Raw genomic sequence first — 25,571 nt, 5'->3', positions numbered from 1 at the left:
AGTGTGCGTTCACTTTTTTGATGGCCATAAGGGTTAATATATCGATGTACAAATTGAACCAGAAAAAAATTAAGATTTGTAAAAAACTTAAAATCTTGCCAAATTTACCAACTGCAACGTATACGATTAGTCATGCAACTCAAAGGGTAAGGCATAATTGTTATAGAGTGCCCAGTCTCGTTATAAACACATTTGTCTATGTCTCTCCAAAACACAGATGGAGAGAGGCTGTTCTCAGCTAGTCTGCTTCTCCTTCCCCTGGCAACCCTGTGACAGGTCCCCATGGTTACACGTGTGTCACGTGACTAGCAACATAAACAATTTTCAAGGGAGCTAGCTAACAGTACGGTGGGAAGTAACGTTAAACTAGCTAGCGAACCCCACTCCATTTTAACAACATTGTATTTCCCTTAATGTAAGCCTAACGTTGAAATGTGAGGAATATGGCTGGAATTATTCGTCGTGCGTCGGACTTTCCGAGAGTTTCTCAGAGTAGAGCATCACATCGAGGAGGGGAAAAATACGTCGGTTAAAATTGAAACATGGAGAGTTGTCCCGGCGGTCCGGTGAGCTGAAAATGGGAGCAAGCGCTTCAGTGTCGCTCTGTGTAAGTTTAGCTGCGGATAGCAGTTAGCTTCTAAGTTATCTTATTACATTCTTCAGTTTTTTTCGAATTGGGTTATCTAGCTAAATCAATTAACGTCTAGAGCAGTAGGCAGTTGTACCTATTAGCTGGTATGAGGGGCAGAGTACTAACGTTTATGTTAGCTATATAACGTTGTTAACGTTAACATAACCATGTTGTTTCCTCTAACGTTGCTAGCTAGTTAAATGTAACGTTAACAGGTTACATTAATTCCTGGACGTGTCGTTTTATCGAGGACACATGCCACTGTGTCCTGAGTGTATAATTTTATTTCTAAACAGCTAGCTAACGTTTTCAGTAACACATGGATCATGTAGCTAATGAAGTGAACACTTCAAGGTTTCATATGGCTAGCTAAGTTTAGATGGAGGAGGGGTTCGTGATGGATAGAAAATTGGATTTCTGTATTTAGCTAAGTCATCTGTTGCATGTCCTCATTCCATGCAGAGTGACCCCTCTTCATTGAGAATCCTGAGACCCAGTGCTAAGGTCAGCCCAGAGCCCATTGCTCCCACCCTGGTTTCAGAGCCTGAACTGGCCGTCAGTAGTGTATTTGGTGTTGCCTTTGAAACACTAAGAGAGGACGGGCAGATGGTCTGTGGAATACCCCTTGTGTTAAGAGACATGGTGAAGTACCTGGATAAGAACGGTAATTGAGGCACATCCTTGCTACTCTTGTTCTGTGGCTCCTCTGCTTTCCTGCTCTTTCATTCACTTTATCCCTTACTTCCTCCATCTTTATCTTCCTATCTCAATGTAAAACAATACTCAAACATCACCTGTATGTGTACTGACTGAATCTACTTCTTTTTTTTTATGTCACAAAACAAAGTTTATGAGTGATCTGTGACATTATCTTTGAATTCTTTTTTTTTAATTTTTTTTTATTGAGGAGTAAAGCATTATACATTGAAACCATGAAAGTTACATTTTTTTTTTTTCCTCCTCCTGTGTTTTTAACTATAATGACCCCCCCTCACCCCCAAAACATCTTTTCCCTGGGCAGCTTAAATACAACAGAATAACAATGCATCTGGTTACAAAGACAGAATATAACCATTATGTCACTATACCATTTCAAGGCATGTACCCATGTATACTAATCAAAACAAAAGTACTGGTGACAAAAGTATCATTATTGCAGTAGAAATGCATACTGAAAAAAATAAAAATAGTAATAATTTTTCCATTCTGTGAGACAAACTACACAAGGGTCAAAACAATAAAATACAGTGTTACAGAAAGGTATAAAGAGAGAGATGCATGAAAAATAGGTTAGCTGGGTAATTCTTTCAAATAGGTTAGCTGGGTAATTCTTTCACTGAATCTACTTCTAATCACAGGGATGCACCACAGAGGTCTTTTCCGCCTGTGTGGGTCAGTGGTGCGGACCAGGCAGCTGAGGAAGCGGTGGGACCACGGAGAGAGGGTGGACTTGGACCATGAGGGAGATGTTCCCACTGTTACCTCGCTCCTCAAACTCTTCCTTCGGGAGCTGCCCACTCCCGTAGTTCCCGAACCCCATTGCAAACAGCTGGTTCTGAGCCTTACAGGTACTACTAGAAAAGCATGTAAGACTGGCATTGTTGGTATCAAATTTCATCAACTTTTACAGAGTTTAATTGTAGGCATGATTAAATGAAAGTAATTAATCATAAGTGATGATTGAGAGGGATTACTTTTGTACATGAGCACATACTTCATACATGAGTGAAACCAGTATGAGAATGTCTGGTATGGGAGTTATTCTTATACCAAATTTATTGGCAGTGTCTGTATTTCTCAGTATGTTTCCATCTCTCCAGCAATCCATCTTCTACAATGGGGAAGAAATATTTCCTTGGAAGTAGAAGTATAAACCAACAAAGTTGAGAGGTGTACAGCGTCTTGTACATTCTTGAGTATAAATTAATCTTAGTCATCTTCTGTGCTCAATGTCTGCTCCTCTATGTACAGTAACAATAGACACGGCTAGGGCCTTATCTATTACTTAATGTAACAATAATGCTTTGAGTAACCAACTATTTACTTTCTCGGTAAAATGCAACTATTACTTACTATTGACAAATGCCCATCTCAAATTACTAGAGTCCAAAGGGATGCTTTTTCATGTTTTGCTTATTTTTTAGGATATGCAGATGAGGCAGAGATGAACCAGTCTCTGAGAGAAAACCTTTGCCACCTCCCTGATGACAACCTCATTATTTTGTCTTACCTCATCCACTTCCTGTCCAGAGTGGCTGCTCACAGCCAATCAAATCACATGCCTGTAGAAAATCTGGCAACCATCTTTGGGCCTTGCATATTTCAGTAAGTTGCTGTTGTGAATGGGTACAGACATTAAGCTTGAGCAAACCGTTTTGTGACATTCACACTTAGTTTTGAAGAGAGCTACAGCTCGATTTCTCCAAAGGTATGATCAAGAACAATCTAGAGTTCAACAAATGAGAGCACAAATGTTCCCTTCACAATTACTGGTTATGGCCTCTCTTCAAGCTTGTCTGTCAGATCCAGATGTAAAAAACAACAACTTTGTTTGTCATGAGAGCAACCTACTAGGTTTCTGGTCCTGCGCCACTTAGTTGGGCTGGAGTCGGGTTTGTCCCTTCAAGGAAATGGGTGTGGATTGTGGTTGATAACGCACAGCATGGCACACAAAAAGACAGACCAATATAACAGAGACCGATATCAACAGGATTTTGTCGTTGCTTCTCCCCTCCCGTTTACAGATCGCAGCCATCACTGTAAACAAACACAATCTCTAGGGGGACACATTTGAAATTGGACATTTTGTTTCAGTTTTTGCCACAGTGGAAAGGACATATTCTATTCAGTCAACACCCTTTCAACTCTTCCCCCATCCCTTGATCTCCCAGTCTCATCTATGCCAGCCATGTTTTCTCTGAAAAGTAACGGCAGGTCAGTGGAATGTGGTGTTAGTCATGTCGTAAAGTTCAGCATGTGAGGGGAAAATGTCAGATGATTTTAGCTAGGGGAAGAAGGGGGTGTAGGGTTGGCAGCAGAGGCTTGGAAAAAGTTGGGGGTGGGTTTGGGTTGTGGTAGCTGCAGAGAGTTGGAAAATGTCCTATGCATTTTGTCTGGGTCTGCAGGCATTACAACAGGCCTTACAGCAGAGAAAAAGAGGAATGATAATAGTTTAAATAAAACGATTAGAGAATGAATGAGAGATGCATGTTTAAAACAATGTCCAGCTGAACAAAGCCACAATTTAGCCCAAAATACAGTTTAAACTACATCTAAGTAAATTGTTCTTTTGTTTTTGATTGCTCTAAGATTTTAATACTATTGATATCAATCTATCAATCTATGACAGGATGTTCTTGCCATGTGTTACAGTTTATTTGGCCCCCGCCCAATACCTCACGCATATTTGTCATACAGCCTCTTAACAGCTTGTTGCCCTTGTATGGGTCTGTTATGTAATCCATGTGTGCAAGCTTCTCCTGTCCTGTCATTCCAGTTGACCTGCCCACCATGTAAACAAACATATATTAAGACTTACATTTTCACATTCTCTTCCCTGGGTGTATGCTATGTTAACATTTACCTACCATGTATACCTACCATCAGATAAAGTCCTAAAAAACCTGAATGGATGTCAACAACAGCATGGCATATTGTAAACAAATAGCTGCTTCCAGGTAAACATGTGAAGACTATTTTGGTCTGAGGTGGCACTTACCTCCGTATTGTGAAGGTTATGACCAGAAGCTACACATATCTCTGAAATGTAGAAGTTGCTACTGTCAAAGTGAAGCTTTAAAAGCTTTTACAGTCTGGCTGTTTATTTTGGTCAGTGGGAAATTTATTTTCCTGAGTGTTAGATTTTGATCTACCTTATTCAGTCTGACCAGTTCAAGTTCACTGCTGTATATGCCTCCTTCCACTAGATGGAACCCTTTTCCATTATGGTTGTTATAGCGCTAACCAGAGGACCATTCTGAATACACGCTACATAGTATGTGTGACATTCTATTCCTTTTTCTTGTTTATGCAGTGTTCCTGCAGGACCCAGGATGCTGGAGGAGCAGAGTGTGTGTAATACCCTTTTGCTCCATCTTCTGAGGCATCAGAAGGTTCTCTTTCCAATCCCAGCCGAGGACACAGTGTCCACATCGATCAACTCCTCCTCACCTCCTCCTCCTACTCTCGCTGCTCTTTTACACTTTGAGGTGAACCATGTTTTTTTTTCCCATAACAGAAATTCACCAATTGAATTTCATGGACTAGGAAGCTAGGAAGCTTATCCATTTATCTGGTTCCAGGTCGTGTTAAATGATGAATTATATTCCTAGGAATTATTGATATATACATCTGGGAAGTACAGACAAAAAGGTCAATACATTCATACTCTTAATAAATAGGCCGAATTGCCCATAGTGGCTTTTTGAAATTCATGTGAAAACAAAATTAAATTGCATTCTCTGTGGTATTAAAAAGTTCTTTAAAAGTATTAAATATAACCCTTGTTTAAACCCTGTATATAGTAAATGCATATATATAATGCAAAGAAATGCTTTGTTTTGGTTAAGTTTTGTTATCTTTCTAAAGTGGTGTGTGTATATGTGTATTTGTCCTTGGTAGGTCCGATCCAGCAGCTGTCACTCAGAGCAGAGTAATGTGGAGAGGTTGGAGGGAGAGACCGCTTCAGTCTCAGCTACCAGTGCTTTTCACCAAACAATTCGGATGCAGTGTCAACTCAACCGGTACTATCATCATATTCTTTATTCAGGACACAAAAAAACGGTCCATAGCACAATACAAAACATAGCAAAAGACAGACAAATACAAGACAAAACACATACAATAAGAAATAAGACAGGTCCAACATACACAAAAAGAGTGTTCAGATATTAGCATATAGACTAATGGCGCTTTTCCATTACATGGTACCTGCTCGACTCGCCTCGAGTCTACTCGCCTTTTTTGGTTTTCCATTTCGAAAAAAAGTACCTGGTACCTGCTGGTTTTAGTACCACCTCAGTCGAGGTTCCAAGGTAGCTGAGGCGAGCCGAAAAGGTGACGTGAAAACTTGCAGGCTGCTGACTGGTCGGAAAGAATCGTCACTGATCACTGCATTGCTAGCGAGAGACGGTATTTTTAAATAGTTTAGCCAGCTGTGGTTTTTTGCTGCCGGAGGCTCCACGCAGAGCTTTCTCCATAGCATACAAGTGGCCTGATGTTTATACTTGTGCGCTGGTGTGTGCGTGTTGTGTGTGTGTGGGGAGCTGGTGAGCGAGGGAGAAGTGAGAGAGTGACGGCGATTATCTCCGCGACGTAGCGACTCTAGAGTCATATATATGTGAGAGAATTAAAGTGTCTCCCCTGTTCTTTCTGACCATGGTGGGAAATCTGGAGCATTAAACGTTAACTATCTCTTTGATATCATGTTGTTTACGGAGACGGAGAACCAGGAAATGAGTCGGGGAAAAGCCATTAAAGCAACGCTACTAAGCCACGCCCACGGCAGTCGCTATGACGACCAGCCACGCTGAGGCGGTACTAAAATCTGCAATGGAAAATGGACGCACAGCGCGTCGAGGCAAGAAGGGTCGAGGCGAGTCGAGCAGGTACCATGTAATGGAAAAGCGCCATAATACGCCAATGGTTCCACAATCTCGAAGTGACCCTAACCACACTCATTGCAGGGTTCACTAGTGTTGCAATTATGCTGTTGAATGACTCAGTTAGTCTACACATACATCTGTACATAAGATTCCTGAGTACAGCAGGACAGGTGGATAAATCAACACTTATAAACATTTGGCTTGCACTGCTCCATTGTGGCATTTTAAGCAGCAGCCTCATGCCATCATTATATGCCACATTGAGTTTCTGCATACTGCTTTTTTTATAGCGCCGCCACAAGTTGGCAGTATACATTGGGGTGCAAAAAGCTTTAAAAAGTGTAGTTTTCACAGACAATGAACACATACTGAATTTCTGATTCAGCATATTAGCTTGTGCATACATCATACAGTACTGTCTGTGAATGTCCCTATCATCAGACAGGTCATCAGTTATATAGTGCCCTAAGTATTTGACCTCATCACACACTTTAAGGACAGTACCAGACAGAGAGAAAGTAGGAAATGACAGTTTATTGTCCTCCCTGCCTCTAGCAATCATAATATTACTCTTCTTAGAATTGTACTTAATGTCAAAGTCTGAGCCATATTGGGAGCAGACCCTTAGTAACTGTTGAAGGCCAGCACTATATGGACAAAGAATCACCAGATCATCTGCGTACATCAGGTGGTTGATAATGGTTTTACCAACCATACAGCCTGTTCCACAGTTGTTTAGCAGCTTTGATCGATCATCCATATGAATATTAAAAAGAAAGGGAGATAAAATGCTTCCCTGCCTAACTCCATTGCTTACATTGAATGGGGCAGACATAGAGTTACCCCATTTCACATACATTGACTGATGAGCCAAGATTCTCACTAGATATTTGGGAACCCCTCTGTTGTGCAATTTGTAGAATAGCTTCTCATGATTTACATGATCAAAGGCTTTAGAGGCATCAATAAAACACATACAAATCCTTTGAGGCAAAAATACACATATCCGTGCCATGCTGGTTGTCAGAGGTCAGGACAAACTGTTCCAGCCTATTCAGTATAATCCTCTCCAAGACCTTGGATAAAATACTGGCCAGAGCTATATGCCGGTAATTATCCAAGGTGTTAATTTGACAGATAAAATAGAATCAGGTAAAATACCATGGGCTAACAACCCAGTAAAACAAATAGCAATTAGGGGACAGAGTTTTCTACTCGCAAGTTTTAAATGCGCCGCAGATATCTTATCCATACCGCATGCCTTATTATCTTTTAGCATCATAATTGCATCATATATTTCTTGAGGGAAAACAGTCACATCTTCATTACTATCAATGTTACCCACTGTAAAGGAGTTAATTTTAACACTGTTAAACAGCTCATAATAATGTTTCTGCCACAGCTGAGTAATTTTCTCTGAGACGCTGACACCATCAATGTTCATTGGTAATTATTTTTTACAGTTATTCATTCTTTTGATTTCTTTCCATAAATCAATAGTACTATTGTATTGCAGCTTCCTTGCAAGGGAGTCAGATCTCATTGTATTTTCATTCCTCTTAATGGAATGTAGAGCATATTTAAATTTCTTATATTCAAATAAGGGACCATGTTTATGTCTGCCTGACTCAACCCATGCTTTGAAGGCCCTTCTTGCCTCAGCATGTATCGTCTATCTTCCACATAGTCATTCCAGCCTGGCTTGACTTTGTACCATCTGTGTGTCTTATACAGGGGCATGCTCGAAACAAGGAGGGACTTCACAATATTCTCATACAGGGAGCACAGCTCAATACCATGTTGAGGGTTCTTACAATTAATATCACAGAATGCAGTGGAATCTTTTGGTAATTCAATGTTACTCACCAAGATGTCAGACTGAATATAGTATTCTTTAAGATCCTCCTCGGTCAGGTTAGACCAGTCTATTTTCCCCACACACATGTTGTTATCTACAGACACGAGAGTAGGTATATTGCCTAGATTTACAGATAAAGAAAAAGGCACATGATCAGTAGTGGCATAATTAATTATCATGGCTTCTAAAGAATCATGTGCATCAGCTGTGCAAATGCAGTGATCTAGCCATTAGGTTGTGTGCCATGCTTCACTGATGTAAGTGTAGCTACTATTAGACAAGAGTACTTTGCTAGAAAGAATCAGACCATTATCAGAACAAAACTGCATTAAATATTTGGCAAATAAAGAGCTGCCATCGGAAACTTCTGTATTCATATCACCCACAATAAAGAGCACGTGGAAGCATTATCTTGAATGAAAGACATAACACAAGCCAATCTTTTAAGATATTCATCTTCATTTTGAGAACACTCATAGGGTGTATAAATGTTTAAGATAATGAAGTTTTTATTACCACAATTAAACTCAATTCCTATGGCCCAATCAACATCCAGTCTAACCACATTAACCAGCTGATCATATTTTGTATGCCATAGCAGGGCAACACCGCCAGGTATTCTACCATGAACTATCCTGGTACTCAGGTCAGTAGTAGATTCACCCGCCCCATAAAAGTCTTTATGCAGGGAATTTAGACCCTCTAAATCCTGCTTTGGTAAAAAAAAGTTTCTTGAACACATAGTACATCACAGGCCTCCAAGAGTTTATCCACTACAAGGCGGCACGATTTGTCTGCTTCACTGTGCCCAACGCGCAGTCCTCGTGCATTATATGACACAATATTGATATTCATTTATGTTTATTAATCCCTGGGCACAGCCTGGCTGCTGCTCCCCTGTGGAGCTACAGGTGTAAGGACAGTCACAGAGCGCTGCTGTTGTGGGCCAGCCTCTCCTCCTGACCCCAGGGCTGCGCTGTCACTGTTAACTATGGGTCCGCGAGCCTCAAAATAGCGACATACATAGATCCCCACCGGCCAAAGTTGTGGATCGTACATTTCATCAACTTCGTTACATTCAGCAGTAACGTGAAACGAACTGAATCTGTTGCGGGTAGAGTCAGTCTTCCTATACGTCACAGACAGACAGACAGACAGATTGCTTATGTCCATGCAACTGTTATTTTCTGCCTGAACCACAGTTAAACTATTACTGAACATTCATGTGGTATTATTATACAAAAGCCTCTCCCTTCATAAATCTGTCCTGGGGGAATAATTAGGACCTGACCTTTTCCCCTGTGGCATTTCACTCTGTATCCAGCATCTTTAGTCAGTTGTCAGGTTGAAAGTAGTATCACTGGTGATAAGGCTGAGACGTCATACACAGGGAATTAAGGCCAACCTCTGGAGGTCTTTTGCACTCTGTTCATGAAAGTAAAAAAAAAAAAAATTACCATGACATCCAGTATCTGTAGTCAACAGGAAAAAGTGCTGTTGCTTGTATGGCTGACCTTCAGTGTAATGGCAAGTGAAAACACCATACCACCATTTGCTGCTTGAAGGAGCAGAGTGGAAGTGGAACAATGGCAAATTGGTCCCCCAGACAGAATCTACATACTAGCTGCCATCTGCTTGTGGGGAACTTTTCCCACTCAGAACTTGGAGACTGATGTGCTATTTTAATTTAAAATGTTGGTTTTTTTAAATGTGAATGTGGGTTGCCACAGGGTTGCAGACATCAAATTACATTTATATATTTTCTGTTTTTGGCAGCTAGTATGTAGATTCTGTCTGGGGGACCAATTCACTGATGTCACATATGTATGTGAGTATAGTTATAGAGTATAGTGTCTGGTATCTTAATTTGTGTTTTTGTGTGGATGGGAGTTCTGCTTGAAGCTAATGGGGATGACACTTTGTTGTCATTTTAGGCAGATGTGTTGTGGTTCTGTTTACAGTGTGATGAAACAGATCTGTCCTCGAGTGAAATTAAATTAAAAAAAAATTAATTTAAAAAAAAAAAAAAAAAAAAAAAAAAATAAAAAAAAAAAAAAAAAAAATTAAAAAAAGAAGAAGTTTGGGAAGCAAAATGTAAAGTGACCAGACTGTAATTGAACTACTCCCATGTGTCTGTTTAAAAAGGAGTCATCAGTAGATGTAGCTGTACAGTGTGTGTGTGTGTGTGTGTGTGTGTGTGTGTGTGTGTGTGTGTGTGTGTGTGTGTGTGTGTGTGTGTGTGTGTGTGTGTGTGTGTGTGTGTGTGTGTGTGTGTGTGTGTGTGTGTGTGTGTGCGCGTCTTGTCTGTCTTTCTTTCTTTCCTTCTTTCCTATTTATTTCTTTTCAAATATCTCTTTTGGTCCATTAGTTGGCCCTCTCCCTGTTTAAAAACAAAAACAAATAATGAGGCAATATGAGGTGCCCTGTGTGTGTGCATCATCTCAGGTCATGGACCGAGATGTTAGATTCTTAGCTTTGAAATCAGTCACACCTGCTGAGTGCCAAGCTTCGAGTAGTATATATACCATGCCAGTTTTTTGTGTTCTCACTGCTTCTAAGTGTTTGTTTTTTTAAGTACTAATAGGGCAAACAAAAATCAATAATTTTTCATCAAACAGCTTCTCAATCGGTTTAGCAGGCGTAAGATGCTGCATCATTCCAACTGTCTATTTTTCTAGATTTAATATATTGTCTGAAATCTAACAGACAAAGCTTTTCCTCTGTCCTTATTAGTCCAAGCCCTCTTTCCTCAACTGAGGGCGTCCAAATTAAATAACTATAAATGTTGGGGTGTAAAAATGTATTTTGTATTTATTTATTTACTGTCCTGACAAGACAAGCAGCAGCATAGGATCCAGAAGAAGTAACCACATTTCTCATGGTTCCTTTGTTAAAAATGTTTCTCTTAGGTTAAATTTGGCATAAACAAAAAAGAATGGGGGCTTTTATTCAGTTTACCTTTTATTTTCTTCTGCACATGTCAGACTGGGATTTGTCAATGGAATGTTCTTTCTCCAAAAATGCCTGGCATTTGCATGCTGTTCCGTCTGGTCATGCCTGGACATCTATGCTTCCCACTAACGTCACAGTTTAGTATTGATTCTAGTCTAATTATACCAACAAAAGGTTTGATTACAAAAAAGTGTCTCTTTTCTGTCTCTTACCAGTTACACAATATTTAATTCTAAGAAAAAGGACAAAGGGTTTTCAGGAAGCTATTTACTTCAATAATATTTTACAATAAATGTCTCTTTCATCTAAGTAATTTCGTTTGTTGGTCGATACACATGAATACTCTTCCCTATGTAGTTATGTTTTTTAATCAGTATTTAACTTATTATCAGTAATTCTGGTTGTGCATATCAGTCAGCGTTTAAACTGGTGTGTTTAAGTGTGAAATGTATGCAGATGTGTGCACCGTTTATTTATTTGGCAATTTGTGTGAGCTGTCCTGTCTTAGCCTCTTTGGCCTACTTCTAACTATATTACTAAGTGCTGCTCTATGTGTGTCTGTGTGTGTCTGTGTGTGTCTGTGTGTGTGTGTGTGTGTGTGTGTGTGTGTGTGTGTGTTGTGTGTGTGTGTGTGTGTGTGTGTGTGTGTGTGTGTGTATGTGTGTGCGGGTGCACCGGTAATTGAAGGGGGTGGGTGAGCTCTCAGCCTCAGGGTGTCACTCGTATTGTTGACCATTGAAACATCATCATTTGTGCTCTCTTTTCTTTATGTCTTTGGCTTTTTCCGTCCTTTCAAAGAAGCAAGCTGTTCACTGTCACATGTAAATGCGTATGCTAGACTGCTGTGAGTTTAGACGTTTTGGCAAAGGATGTTTTCTTGTCTCATCTGCTTCAGCATCAGTGACAACAACCATGGGTCTACAGTCCTCCACAAGTGAGTGAGATAATGCAAGGCGGTCTTAGACGCAGAAGACAATTGTAGTTGCTTTAGAGCAGTCAATAATGCATAAAACTATTCTCAGCATGCTGTTATCTACACAAAAAGACATATGTGGTTTGAGAAGCAGGGGCTTATGTGTGCATCTTGCATATCAACATTGTTCACGTTACACTTGCTGTTGTCTGCAGTTTTTGTCTGTCTTATTTTCTTTACCTCATCTGATCAAGCTCTGTAAGGCTTGAGGAAGGGAAACTTGAAGCAGGAAAATAATTAATTTTTTGCTGCTGCTGTACTTACCCATCTGCTGTAGGTTACAGCTCTGGAGTCATACACCGCTTTCAGCTAGTACAAGACCGATGGGCTGTTTTTGGGTCACGTCATGGCAAATCAGTTGTGCTTGTTTTCGCTGGGAGCAGCTCATTAGAGCTTCATGAGTTGTGTCATAGTGTAGATTTAGATTAAGCACTGCTGATTCATGATCTGCTGAATTTTACCTGGCAATGGAGGCCAGCAGTTTTCTCAGAGATTAATTGTTGGACATTTCAGGCTTAACTCATGTTAGCCTTGAGAGATAAATACACTTAAAATCTATTATGTATCATGTATTGTATTCCTACTAACATAACATGGACTTATCTTAGTTTTATTCTAGTGCCATTTTTAAAATATTTGTTCAATATTCTACTGATTTGGTTGTAATTTGTATTCTTTCTTTAATGTCTTCCAGTCTATCTATCAGTCTCTTTGTGTCTTTTTAAAAGTTTCTTGATGTCCCCCCTTCTTATTCAAACTTTAACTCTTTTGATTGTCAGTCTCTCCTCTCTCTTTCTTTTTGTTATTTTCACCTTTTCTGTACCACTTTCTCATGAGGTGCCCTTTATAAAGGGTTTATTCATTGTAATAAGTTGTATTGTATTAATGGTTAATAATTATTTTACTAATGTTTTACAGATCAGAAATAAACCATGATTTAAAAAAAATGTAAAACAAATTTTGGGTTGCCAGGTTGTGAAAAATCCCTATGTCTGCCATTTGACCTCCTCCAGTGAGACATTTGCTTTAAAACACAGTTACTGTCTTTTAGCAAGTCCTTTTGTTCTTCAGGAAGTACAATGGACCATTTAACCAAGTACCTTCTGGATAAAAGGGCCGCAGAGCATCTGGACCAAACTTTTTCATTTAATTTGTTAATGCGGTATTACTGATCTATAAAGCATTAGTAAGGGATTCATTAATAAATCCATTAAAGGATTAGAAAGTGGTATGTCCTTTTCTACTCCACTCCTCCTGTGTGTATACCCCTCGGTCTATCTCACTCTCTCTCTCTCTCTGTCTCTCCATAGTCCTGACACACTGGCACAGGGTTGTGAAACCAGCTGTGACGTCAGTGCTGACATTCAGAAGCTGATTCCAGACCAGGAGGCTCTGGAGCAGAGCAGTGACAGTACAGAGGCAGGCAGCGTGGTCTCCGGCCCCACTGACCCAGGGCCAGAGCAACTCCAGCACCAGAGCAGACCATCCCAAAGCCTCCAGGAAGTGCCACCAGAGTTGGAATGTGCCACACAAGGGTGAGAAGACACAACATATTTGGCCCTTTACTTCCTCCTCAAACCTCAAACTTACAAAACATTTTCATTAATACAATTCCTCTACAGTTTATTGAGTGTTTCTTTATCAACAGGACCTTTTCACAGGACAAGATACCACCATTCACCTCCATGTCAAAGGAGAAAGAAGAGGAAGAGGTAGAGAATCGAAGGACACCTCCCTCACCCATCAGAGTCAACTGTTCAACGGTGTGCATTGTTGATTTTGTCTTATTTTGTTTTAGCCCTCATATTCTTTGTTTTATTTTTATTTTTTTCTTTCTTTCAAATGTTTCTCTCCCTGTTTTGAGCCTATTAATCTGTTATTAGCTCTTAGTACTCAACATCTCTAGCTGTGAATATCATTCAGCAACAACTGTTTCTATGATCTTTTCAATTTATTTCTAGCTCTATAAAAATGTAGTTAATTAAAAACAGTATATCCACCTGCTGCCCCCTGCATGTGCTGCACAATACACTGTGGAGTGTGTAGTGTTAAAGGTCCCATGACATGGTGCTCTTTGGATGCTTTTATATAAACCTTAGTGGTCCCCTAATACTGTATCTGAAGTCTCTTTCCCGAAATTCAGCATTGGTGCAGAATTCCAGCCACTAGAGCCAGTCCCACAATGAGCTTTCCTTAGTATGTGCCATTTCTGTGTCTGTCGCTATTGGGGGGCAAAGGTGGAGGGTGGGGGCAAGGTGGAGGGTGGGGGTGTGGCCTTGACCAACTGCCACTTTGCTCGTTTGAAAGCCATGATGTCTCTCTCTCATGGGTGGACTAAATTCTCTGGGCGGGCAAAGCAGAGAAAGGGGAGGTAATTGCTCCTTATGACCTCATAAGGAGCAAGATTGGCCCATCTGAGCTTTCATTTTCTCAAAGGCAGAGCAGGATACTGTGAATGCATTTGCATATTACTGGACCTCACTAGATAGGTAAATATTAATACCCAGGGCTCGGTTTACACTTATCACCATTTCTAGCCACTGGGGGACCATAGGCAGGCTGGGGGAATGCATATTAATGTTAAAAAAAACCTCATAAAGTGAAATGTTCATGCCATGGGACCTTTTTAAATGAAGTAACAAAGCACTTAATTGTGCTTTTAATGTTTAAAGTTGAAAAACGTTTAGCTCAACGGGTGAGTAGAGGGTTATATATTATGGACTAAATTTTTTTTCAGGCTTCCAAAGATGCAGGGCAGAAATCATCTGCTTTAGACTGCTGCATAGCGAATGAATCACAGAGCAGCACCAAAACACAGACTCAGCACACAGAGAGGTGAGAGGAACTACACAAGATGACATTTTGTTGCCGTTGTGTTATCCTCCTTTTTGTTTCTGCTTTGTACTGGTTTTATTGCAGCAACCATTTGTTCATTGGTCTTGACAGATAACATCCAAGTGGAACAAAAATGTCACACTTTCTTCAATCAGCTATTTGCAATGTAACTAAGATTCAAACACAATCTCAAGTCAAAGAGAAGAACAGTTAACAAAAGGGGCTGTGTTAGAAATTTTGAAGCAGTTAAAATATATCAGAATTAATTTGATCTGATACCTGTGGACGTTTCATGGTTCATCTCAGTTCAGCTGATCTCTCAGCCCTGCAGTCATTTGAGAAGTAGGTTATCAGAGCAGTGTGCTGCTCAAAGTCATGTTTTTGATATGATTCCAGTCCAAAAAACACTGACTTGCCAAAGGGGCGCACGACCAACTAGCTAGATTAGGTCGACCTTAGTCTCGCATTGCCAGACTTATCTCCACAGCGCTGTGTAGTAAGGTCTGGCTACACCACAGATACATTCTGGGATAGGAGAAAAAAACGCTCTGGGTTGTTTGCATTTTCTTTAAACCAATCATAATTTTTTGCAAAATAGTCTCTGTAAGGAACTTGTGTTGATGGAACATTTGCACCCTGCAAAAGAAAACGACACATAAAATATTAAATGAAGTTAGCTGTTCACACAATACAGTATACGTGAGCTATTTAAATTAGCTGGATACATACATACACTGGTTAAACGTAGTTTGCTCTTACCAGTGTATCTTTGTGTGTACTTCATCCATAGCAATAACCACCTATCATTCCCAAAATGTCCCAGTTAGAGAGTAAATGCCGTAAACTATTTCTTTGTAAATCTTTAGTCATTTCCCCGAAAGAATCAGGCAGGCCTGTCTTGTTGCACAATCCAAATGTTCTTCAAAACTTGCCATGTTCAGTGTGTAGCTTGCTAGCTCGAAGTTTGTTGTTGTTTCCCGAAGTAAAGGGATTGGCAACATACAGAGAGCGGAAGCGGAGGAAAATCACGCGCCAGATGTCAGGCAATAATCCTGAAAATGTACTTACGTTGATCCAGACTAGGTCGATCCTAGCATGGTGGCATGCTGACTTTTAGTTTGCGCTGCCTCTACAGAGCCACATGACAAGTCTCAGTTATGCATCATTAGTGTCGGACATGAATAAGCCATAACCTAAATGGCAGTGCCAGATGACTGTCTGGCTTCCAAGCTACAGATTGCTGGGCAGCTTATGAATACAGACAGAGCACAATGTGTATTAAAGTCCCATAGATTGTGAACCACAAGGAGAAACGGTGTCAAACTAGTATTTAATGCAATTTTAATGTATTTGCCTGATGTTGACATACATTTGTTTTTCAGCATGCTGTGCTGCACAGAGTATAAGACAGAAGCCAAAACCACAGTATCTGAGAAGGTAAACCGGTCTTTGTGAAGCGTATGGCTGCCATTTAATAATCATTTTAACTGTCTCTCATTTAAATGAATTCATTCTATAATAGACAGGTCTGAGAGTTTGTAACCTTAAGCCACCTGCCATAGGCTTTAAAAATAATGGACGTAGCAGCAGTGATGTCACCCATTGGTTTGTGGACAGGGATGATGCATAGACTCTATGAATGAAGCCAAAAAATCTTGATCGCTCACCGGTGGCTGGCTGCAGTATAGGTCATAAATCCCGCCTCCTCAATGTTAGCAGATGGGACATGGGCCAAACTAAAAAATCAAAGTACGTCAAATACTTTTTTCCCAAAGATGGTTTCTGTAATTTTAGGTAGTTCTTATCACGCTGATGTTTGTTCAAGTGTTAATTTTTCTGACCCTAAATTTGGTTTTTATTATTTATTTGATGCTATAAAAACAGGGTGAAACGTCATGATTGACAGCTGTGATTGACTTGGTTAAATTCCCAGCACAGAAAAAAGGGAAGATGTGATGCTAGTCTTACAACCATGGATGTATGCATACAACAGGGTTACCCGATTAACCATAGACTATATATATATATATATATATATATATATATATATATATATATATATATAAAGAGCGATTAACCCATAACCAAAAAAAGATTTTGTTTAGCAGTAACTAAGAAAATACACTCAGGATGCCCTTTTAAATGTGTTTATTGTCACACAGCTGTGTGATGATAACAATCAGTTAGGGTAATTTACTATCCAACCTGGACCAAGGATTTACTTTCAAAATGAGTTAAACTTCAAAATATATTGGTCTTGACTTTTGTTAAAGAAACTGTCGATGAAAAAAATAACTGGGTTTGTTGAAAAAGTTGATTTAAAAGGACAGAATATATCTCTATGTGTCATTGTAACCTAAATTTTTGCATGGGGGAGTGTGAGTGTGTCAGTAAGTGGGCTTCGGGAATAAGACTTCATCGGTGCGTATGCTGTCTGTTCCTTCAGGGGAGAGGAGGAGGAGGAGGAGGAGGAAGATGTAGTGGTTCTCCTGACAGACACGATTGCAGAGGCAGGAACGACAGCCATGACGTAAGTTCTCCTTTCCCACAGTCTTTTTAGATGCACAAATGAACACTTTTTTTAGGATGAGGGTATCTATGACAACAGGACCGCTGATACCTCCAGTCATTGTGTGTGTGTGTGTGTGTGTGTTGCTAGGTGTGAGTTTGCTTGCCTGTGGGTGTTTTGCTTCAGTAATAACAGCCTCACTCCTTCCCCTCCATCCATCCTTCCACCTCCTCTGCGTGACACACAAAGCAGTGTTTTCTTTAATTTTTTTATGAATGAACAGCCAAGGAGGGTGAGAAGGGAGAAGCTGAGCCCTTATCTGCTGCTGCTGTTGATGATGATGCTGAGAATGATGTCAGAGCCCCAAACGGAATCTGCATTATATTCCAATCTTCCTGCTGAGCTCAGAATGATTTCGGTGCAACTCAGTTACAATTTTATTTTTTCAGAATTCATTGCATATACACCGACTTACACACACACACACACACACACACACACACACACACACACACACACACACACACACACACAATCTCACAGAGGCAACCGTGACTCCTTGCAGCTCCATCAAATAGACTCCTTAGCTCGGTCTGACAACGTTGCCGTGGAAACACCTCGTCATATACAGTACCTCTCTGCTCCCTTGCGCGCACACCCACACCACATGCACCGACATGAGCGGTATTCCCGCCGCCCACCTTCTTCCATGCATGTTGAATAATCCATGTGGAGGCAGTTTAGCAGCAGAAGTGCTGGGAATGCCGTCAGAAGGAAAACCATGTGGATTTAGGTATTTTCTCTTTGGGGGCAAGATATACTCTCGCACACTCACACACCCAGAAACATGCGGTGATCTGGGAATCGCTGCGATACTGCTAATGGAATTACAGTGTATTGCTCATCAGGGATCCCACGTTGGGTGCTGATGCACGATAGGAATCTTACTCACTGAGTGACAAAACTCGGTGGGATTCTTGTCGAGCAGGTTGTGTGCCTGGCTGGCGAGCTACAGCAGAGGAGTCTGTTTACTGAAAATACGCATCACCTCACATGCACTGCTTGTAATGAGCATTTCTATCTGCTTTTATAATAGACTGGGAGCCGTGGACAAGCAAAGATTTGCTTTTGTTTTCTGAGAAGTTTGTTCCTCGTGCATTAGCCCCCTCACGAAAGCAGCCTGCTCACAGAGCTATATTCTCTATATTCTGACTCATTCCTTTTTCAGGAGGACAAGACAACCACTCACCTCATCGTGCAACTCTCTCCCCAACCACGTTTCCACGCCAGAATATGTATTTTCATAGGAGAGAGTAAAATGGTTTTACAGGACTTTTCAAGATTCCTGAGCGGCATGTGAAACGTTGAAGACTCCCTCCACGCAAACTACGACACATCTTTCTGACTTCTTCTGTCGCTGCCCGTCTGCATCCCTGAAGCCATGTTCTGCTTCTGTTTCCAGAGCCCCTCCCTCAAGCTACAAGTCCTGGAAGGTGACTTGGAACCCCTGCCTGCACCGGTAGACCCCCAAGCTCAGCATAACCTACCTGCCCAGCAACAGCCTTTTTGCACTGAAGAGCAGAGCCTTTATTTGACCCACAAGCTGCTTCTCCACTTGCCGTCGTCGCCACCAGCTCATGACCAGGTCGACTCATCACAGTCTGGTAAGACAATGGCAATGAAGTGCTGATATTCTGATTTCTGAACTTCCCATGGTAAATATCTATTTGGGGTTGTAAAAGCCCATTATCATAAATGTATTTAGACAAATGATGTCAAAAGCAGCTCACAGTACAGTACTTTTAGCTCATTGGCAATCAAACCCATAACCCTATCAGTGTAAAAGCCACACTTCATATATGCTGTGTTAGTGCCATTATTTATAGTATCTAATTAATCATCTGTTTTCATTCAGAGCATCTTCCTAGATGCTGTAATTCCTTTGGTGCACAATCTTTTTTTTTAAAAGGCCAATAAATATTGACAGCGAGCTACAGTATGAGCGTCATCATTTCCCAGAGCTGGGTGTGTCTTTTCTTGATAAGTTGAGTAACAAGGTACGATGCTGTTACTGTTACATCACTGCACCTGTAACATGATGAGTTGGTACATTATATTCAAAAATATGTAATATTTTTGATACATTGACACTAATTTAGTTTTTTATACATTGTTTTGTCTTGCTGTCCTTTAAAAACATTGCAAGAAAGTGTTTTTTAACCATAGAGGTAATAGCTAAAAGTAAAAAAAAAACATTTGGATGTGTACTGAATTTGTCACAGACTGACCAAATGATTTTTTCCTAGGAAAGATATTACATGAGCTTGAATACGAAAGAGCTATTTGTCCTTCTTTCATTCTCCTTCTTTTTGTCTCCCTCTCTTTCTCTCCCTTTTTGTTTTATTCCTACCTCCTCCCTCTACCCTTTTTCTCCCTCTCTCACATCTCTCATTTTGTCAGTCTGTCCTCCTTTATTTGGTATATAAAAATGACATTTTGAAGGTCATTTAAAGAGTCAAATGAGAAATAGTCAAAATTATTAGAGATTTAAGTTGATATTTTGTCCGTCCTCTCTCTTACAGTACACACCCCATCCCCTCATTCACCAGAGTCCAGTCCTGTCCTCTCCACCGCTATTCTTTTTGAAGGAATTTCAGGAAATGACACCCTGCCAAGCCCACCAGGTCCTAAAACCAGCCCACTTCTCTCTTGTTTTACGACGAGCGATTGCCCGGTTCCCTCACCGCGCTGCCCCAACCTCAGTCACAGCCTGCGCTACAACCTAGACCCTGATACAGCCCCTTCTCCACCGTGCTCACAGCACATTCGCATGTAAGATAACCGTTTCTTCATTTACTTTATTTAGGAATTGCAGCTCACAGATGTGATAGTCTAAAATGTTATGTTCTTACTGTACTTCTGGGCCTCAAATGATAAGTGGTTTGAAAAGATTACAGCACTAATGCCGTTCAGATGCAGACTGGAGGATTTCTGAGTGGCTACAATGTTAGGTGATAGTTAAATGCATGATTCAGTGCATCATGGAACTATATGCATCCTTCTGTGTCCAGGGCTCGCAGCACTATACATACAGAGCCGGACGAGGGCTCTGTGTCCATCTCCATGCTCAACAAACACATTCACAGCCTGAGGAAGAGGATCAGGCATTTTGAGGAGCGTTTTGAACAGGAGAAGCACTATAAGGTGAGGGAGGAATTTAAAGCTGCTTGGTCAGCTGGAATCTTCTGTCGTGATTGGATTGGAAGTTATTGCCTCAGAGTGTGAAGCTCAGTGTTACCTTTTTCCGTAGCCAGTAACCACCTCTCACAGAGCCATGAGAAAGATTTGTTAGATGTGCATATCTGGCGGAGTGTGAATTTGTTATTTTTAAGTTCTAAAATGATGCAAAGTTCCAGGTACTTAATGCAAGAGACTCTGCTCTGTCACTGATGTGAGTTTGTTGTTGTTTTTCAGCCGGCTCACAACGACAAGACGGCACATCCAGAGGTGGCCAGACTGATGATGGAGCTCATTAAGAGTCGTAAGCAGCTTAAAGGTCAGTTACATAACCATAAATACACACTCAAACACTTGAATTAATGATTGCAGTGGTGGAAGATGTGTGGAAGTTTCTTTTTGTAGCAGGTGTGGTTTTTCAAAATAATAGAATTTGTGAAACAAATAAAAACAGTTGCAGACTAAACCAAGTTTGGTTTTGTATTTTATTGTATACTTGCAAGAATATAGGAGTAACACAATTTCACAAAAGGCACAGCAGCTCTGTGAAAAAGTATCTTCCTCAAATGAGAAAAAGCACACAGCTTTTATGCATCTTCAGTGAGATAGTACACACGCACTTGTCTAAGCATGACTCGGAATTTCTTACAATCAGTCAAACATAGTAGACATTCAGGAGTCACTTTGCTTCTTCCCCTCTGTACCACTTTCTACCCCAAGGTTTAGACATCCCGTTTATCTTAACTATCTGAGAAGTCTCAACTATCCAGGGAGAAATTAATGTACCGGGAGAGATAGTTTAGGGTGACCTTGTACCTTATCTGTTCAGCGTACACATTACGTTCCCAGACTTTGTGGCTCCCACTTAGTTTAGTGAGAATCAGAATCAACATGTGAGAATGAGAAACTCACTTTCAGCATTGTGAAAGAAACTAAAACAGAAATAAGACAAGAATATAAAGAATCATGCTTAAATGCAATTTTGCCATTTACATATATATTCAGACTGCTTTAATAAAAGTCCAAATACAACATTAAAAAATACTCCCATGTAAAATACCTGGATTTCAAAATCTTACTTAAAGCCAGGGATGGTAATGTTAAAAAGCTAGCAAGATTTGAAAGTGGTAGTTATTTTTAAATAACTGAAGCATTATAAATGTACTTAAAATATGAATATGAAAAGTGATACTGCAGAAAATGGCCCCTGTGACTGACATATATGACATGAATGTTAATTAATAATGATTGCATCAATGCATAAATACCATTTTACTGTTGTATCTGGTCAAAGTGGATCTAGTTTTAACTACTTTATATACAGCTAGTTTGATTGAGTGGTTCCCAACTAATGTTTGCTTTTTTATGAACTATTGGAGAGCTTTACCTCTTTGGGCCTCAAACTGTTATTTAAATAAACCATCTGAGAGGTTTAGAGAGGAAATCGCTCTTTGTTGGAGCTGCTAACAACTCAGACATCTAAAATTTGACAAGGGACAAACTAGACGCCAAAAATGTTGGGAACAATATTGCCTTGTATTTTGTAACCTTCATGTGGTTTTAATGTAAAACCTTAATCCAAAAAGTAAGTACAGCTGTCAAATACATGTAGTTGAGTAGAAGTATAAAGTAGAATAAAATGTAAATACTATATAGGTACACAACTGCATTTATTTACAGTACTTGAATGAAGTTACTTCATTGCTTTCCACCATTGAATAATTGCAACAATTCCAATATATTTACCAGGCAACAAAAGTCCACGTTTTAGATTCACATTGTCCCTGTTTACCATTTTTGTTCTGAACTGCTGTCATCTTTTAGAGCTGAAGCTGAGACAATCAGAAGAACAGGGTCTGAAAGGGCAGGGAGACTTCAACCGATCAGCTGAAACATGCAGGACCAACATAGACCAGAGGGAGGCAGCACTAACAGGGACTGAGCTGCAGCAACTTAACAATAACAGTAACACCAAGCCAAATGTGGAGGAAACTGTCAACATTATAACCAACAGACTGAAGGAAAGACGACGAGAGCTGGGCCTGCCTGATAGCGTCATGGTTGGTATTGTAGAAATGCTTTTACACTACAAAATATTGTAATGTAGGTTTGGTAGTCTGATTCCTTGGGCTGGCAGGAAGAATCTGTGTGTAGAAAAACAGTAACAGTAAAGACTGGAACAGAGCATTACGATAATCTATGAAATTTCTTGACCGGACTGATCACCTGTTAACAGTTTTCACTGTGCCTGTATGTGCAGGAGATGTCCCATTTCCAGCTGATTTTGGAGAAGACCAGCCTGCAGAAGTGTTTGCTCTACTTTGAGGGTCTGCACGGACGACCAGTAAGACCAGCCTGAATGACTCCCTTATGTTTATGTCTTGTTTTTTACTTGATGGCTCCACTTTAATAATTTAGTTCTCTTCTTCTTGTCCTTACATAGTTGATCTCTTGTTCTTTCTATTTGTGCATTACCACCAAAAAACAAAGTGGTTTCTGTTTGTATCTTCAGAGTACCAGGCAGGAGCGCACTCTGATGAAACCTTTTTATGATCGCTACCGTCTTCTCAAGCAGCTGCTGTTTTCTTCTTCTTCTGCTGTTTCAACAGTCATTACGACCATTGTGAGTAAACATCTAATGCTGAATTTTAAATAAAAGAATGATGTGATCTCTAGAACTACACAAACCCATTGTATTTTCACTTGTGTTGATCATAGACTGTAAAAAAAATAAAAAGGAAAAAAGGTGTGGATAGAATTGACCATGGCATACAGAAGAGTGTCACTCTCTTGCCCTCTAGTGGCCAGATATAGAGCTACACCCAAGTATTGTAGCGACCCCCTAAGTTCATTTAGCCAAATAAGTTATGGCAAGACAGATAATGCTGAAATCTTGCTGTTCTTTGACTAGGTAACTAATCAATTGAAATATGTACCATACTATGACTAGTTCCCAAAAGGCTGAATATGTTTTACTTACATCTTTATAAATACTATTTAAGTAGTTGTACATTTTTATTCCCAACTTGTGTATACGTTCGTACATTCTCCACTTTTTATTTTTAATCTTAATTTTTAATATTTGTTCTTGTGTTCTATCCTATTTATTATTTCATGTATATTCTGTATGTGTGCTATCGTCTGATATTTTGCTGCTGTAGCATCGTGATCTATCTATCTATCTATCTATCTATCTATCTATCTATCTATCTATCTATCTATCTAGAGTTAGTTAAAACTACGACAGATTAGTGATCCGTGTGTGTGTGTGTGTGTGTGTGTGTGTGTAGGAAGAAGAGGAGGGCTCTGACGACGAGCATCCCAAACAGCAAAGCCCCATGCTGCAGCCACTCCGACTGAAATCTCCCAGGTGTGTGTCTTTAGATGAGTCGCCGCATCTGTCTTCTCTAGAAATTTCTGAAACACCTCTCGTGTCCCCACTGGAGGAGGTGAAGTGTTTCCAGCCACAGATCATCACCTTGGCAACACTACATGAAGCTTCCAGGTACTGTGTGTGTGTGTGTGTGTGTGTGTGTGTGTGTGTGTGTGTGTGTGTGTGTGTGTGTGTGTGTGTGTGTGTGTGTGTGTGTGTGTGTGTGTGTGTGTGTGTGTGTGTGTGTGTGTGTGTGTGTGTGTGTGTGTGTGTGTGTGTGTGTGTGTGTGTGTGTGTCATTAGCAGCTTTATGACTACACAACATTTTAACAGGAAGCTTTTTCAAATAATAGCTTTTTTGCTTTGAAATTATTTGTTGTCATAAGTTCACACATTTACAGACAATTTAAAAGATCTAAGAAATGTTTTTATTTTTTCTTGACAGACCAGAACTACTGGATCACCTCAGAATGGCACGATTAGAGAAGCGGAGGCTTCACCAGGCGCTTCGAGAGTTTGAGGACCATTTCTACACACAGACCGGCAGGTAAAAGATACACACACACACACACACACACACACACACACACACACACACACACACACACACACACACACACACACACACACACACAAAACGACACACACAACACATCCCAACATCTTAGCTTTTGAATTTTATTTTGTCTTTAAATAAACTTGGAACATTTGGTTTTCAACAATGCCTTGTGAAAAACAAAGAAAAAACATCCACAAAAGAAATTCCGTAATGGTACGACAGTGTAATGCACACTTTTTTAACATTAATACAGCACAGAGACGAAGAGATAGACGTTTGCTCTGAACTGTTCACATCCTTTGTACTGTACATGTTAGTCCTCCAAAGTAAATACAGCAAGTTTTTGATTACAATACACACTGTACAAAGCTATCTGAGTAAGGCAACATAGGGACTATCAACCAGTTATGGAAGCTGCTGCAGGTTGTTTGAAACTACTGAAGTTTTGCCTTGTGTTTGTATCTTTTTTTTCCTTCCATGTATTGTTAACAGGGCTTGTCAGAAGGAGGACCGTGGACCGATGGCAGAGGAGTACTGCCAGTATAAGAACCTCAAAGCAAAGATCCGTCTACTTGAGGCCCTGCTTAGTAAACAACAGGACTCAACTAAGACCATTTGAATTAACTCACAGTGGGACTTATTTCTTACTTAACAGGACTCGACTATTTCTGAAAAATCAAGTTATGGAGCTGGTGGGTCTGGTCTTGATTCATTCCATGCTCATTATGTTGATGCACTTTACATAAAGGAAACCGATGGAAATTGGTGACAATTTGACTGTTTTTTTAGTCCCAAAAACACATCCTTTGTCATTCATGATGCATCTCATTACAAACCTGATGTAGCAAGCGTATTTTATGTAGCACTAATTTATGTCAAGGATGATGAGCTGTAACAACTTTATGTTAGTTACATATTAGTAATTTTAAGATAACTGTACATATATTATGGCACTATGCTTTTTTTCCTTGCCAAATACTATTTTTGAACAACTTTGTCTATAATTAATGTTGAAACTGCATTTTTTTTTTAAAGTGCTAT

The 25,571-nt window shown here is 40.1% G+C and overlaps 1 protein-coding gene across 1 annotated transcript; it reads left to right on the top strand.

The window, feature by feature from the left end:
- The first annotated feature begins 302 nt into the window (after positions 1 to 302).
- Positions 303 to 25,292, top strand: LOC120547974 (protein FAM13A-like). The gene is made up of 21 exons (XM_039783824.1): positions 303 to 607; positions 1,094 to 1,295; positions 1,990 to 2,199; positions 2,776 to 2,956; positions 4,665 to 4,839; positions 5,252 to 5,373; positions 13,328 to 13,552; positions 13,666 to 13,780; positions 14,755 to 14,852; positions 16,235 to 16,289; positions 17,299 to 17,382; positions 18,824 to 19,025; positions 19,944 to 20,193; positions 20,433 to 20,565; positions 20,836 to 20,917; positions 22,423 to 22,658; positions 22,859 to 22,942; positions 23,111 to 23,221; positions 23,889 to 24,103; positions 24,417 to 24,518; positions 25,023 to 25,292. The coding sequence occupies exons 1-21, from the start codon at positions 578 to 580 to the stop codon at positions 25,147 to 25,149; spliced, it is 3,039 nt and encodes a 1,012-aa protein (XP_039639758.1). The 5' UTR covers positions 303 to 577; the 3' UTR covers positions 25,150 to 25,292.
- The last annotated feature ends 279 nt before the right edge of the window (positions 25,293 to 25,571 follow it).

The sequence above is a fragment of the Perca fluviatilis genome, chromosome 19 (assembly GCF_010015445.1).
Source record: "Perca fluviatilis chromosome 19, GENO_Pfluv_1.0, whole genome shotgun sequence".
Classification (NCBI taxonomy): Eukaryota; Metazoa; Chordata; class Actinopteri; order Perciformes; family Percidae; genus Perca; species Perca fluviatilis.
This window is presented reverse-complemented; position numbering and strand designations above follow the sequence as displayed.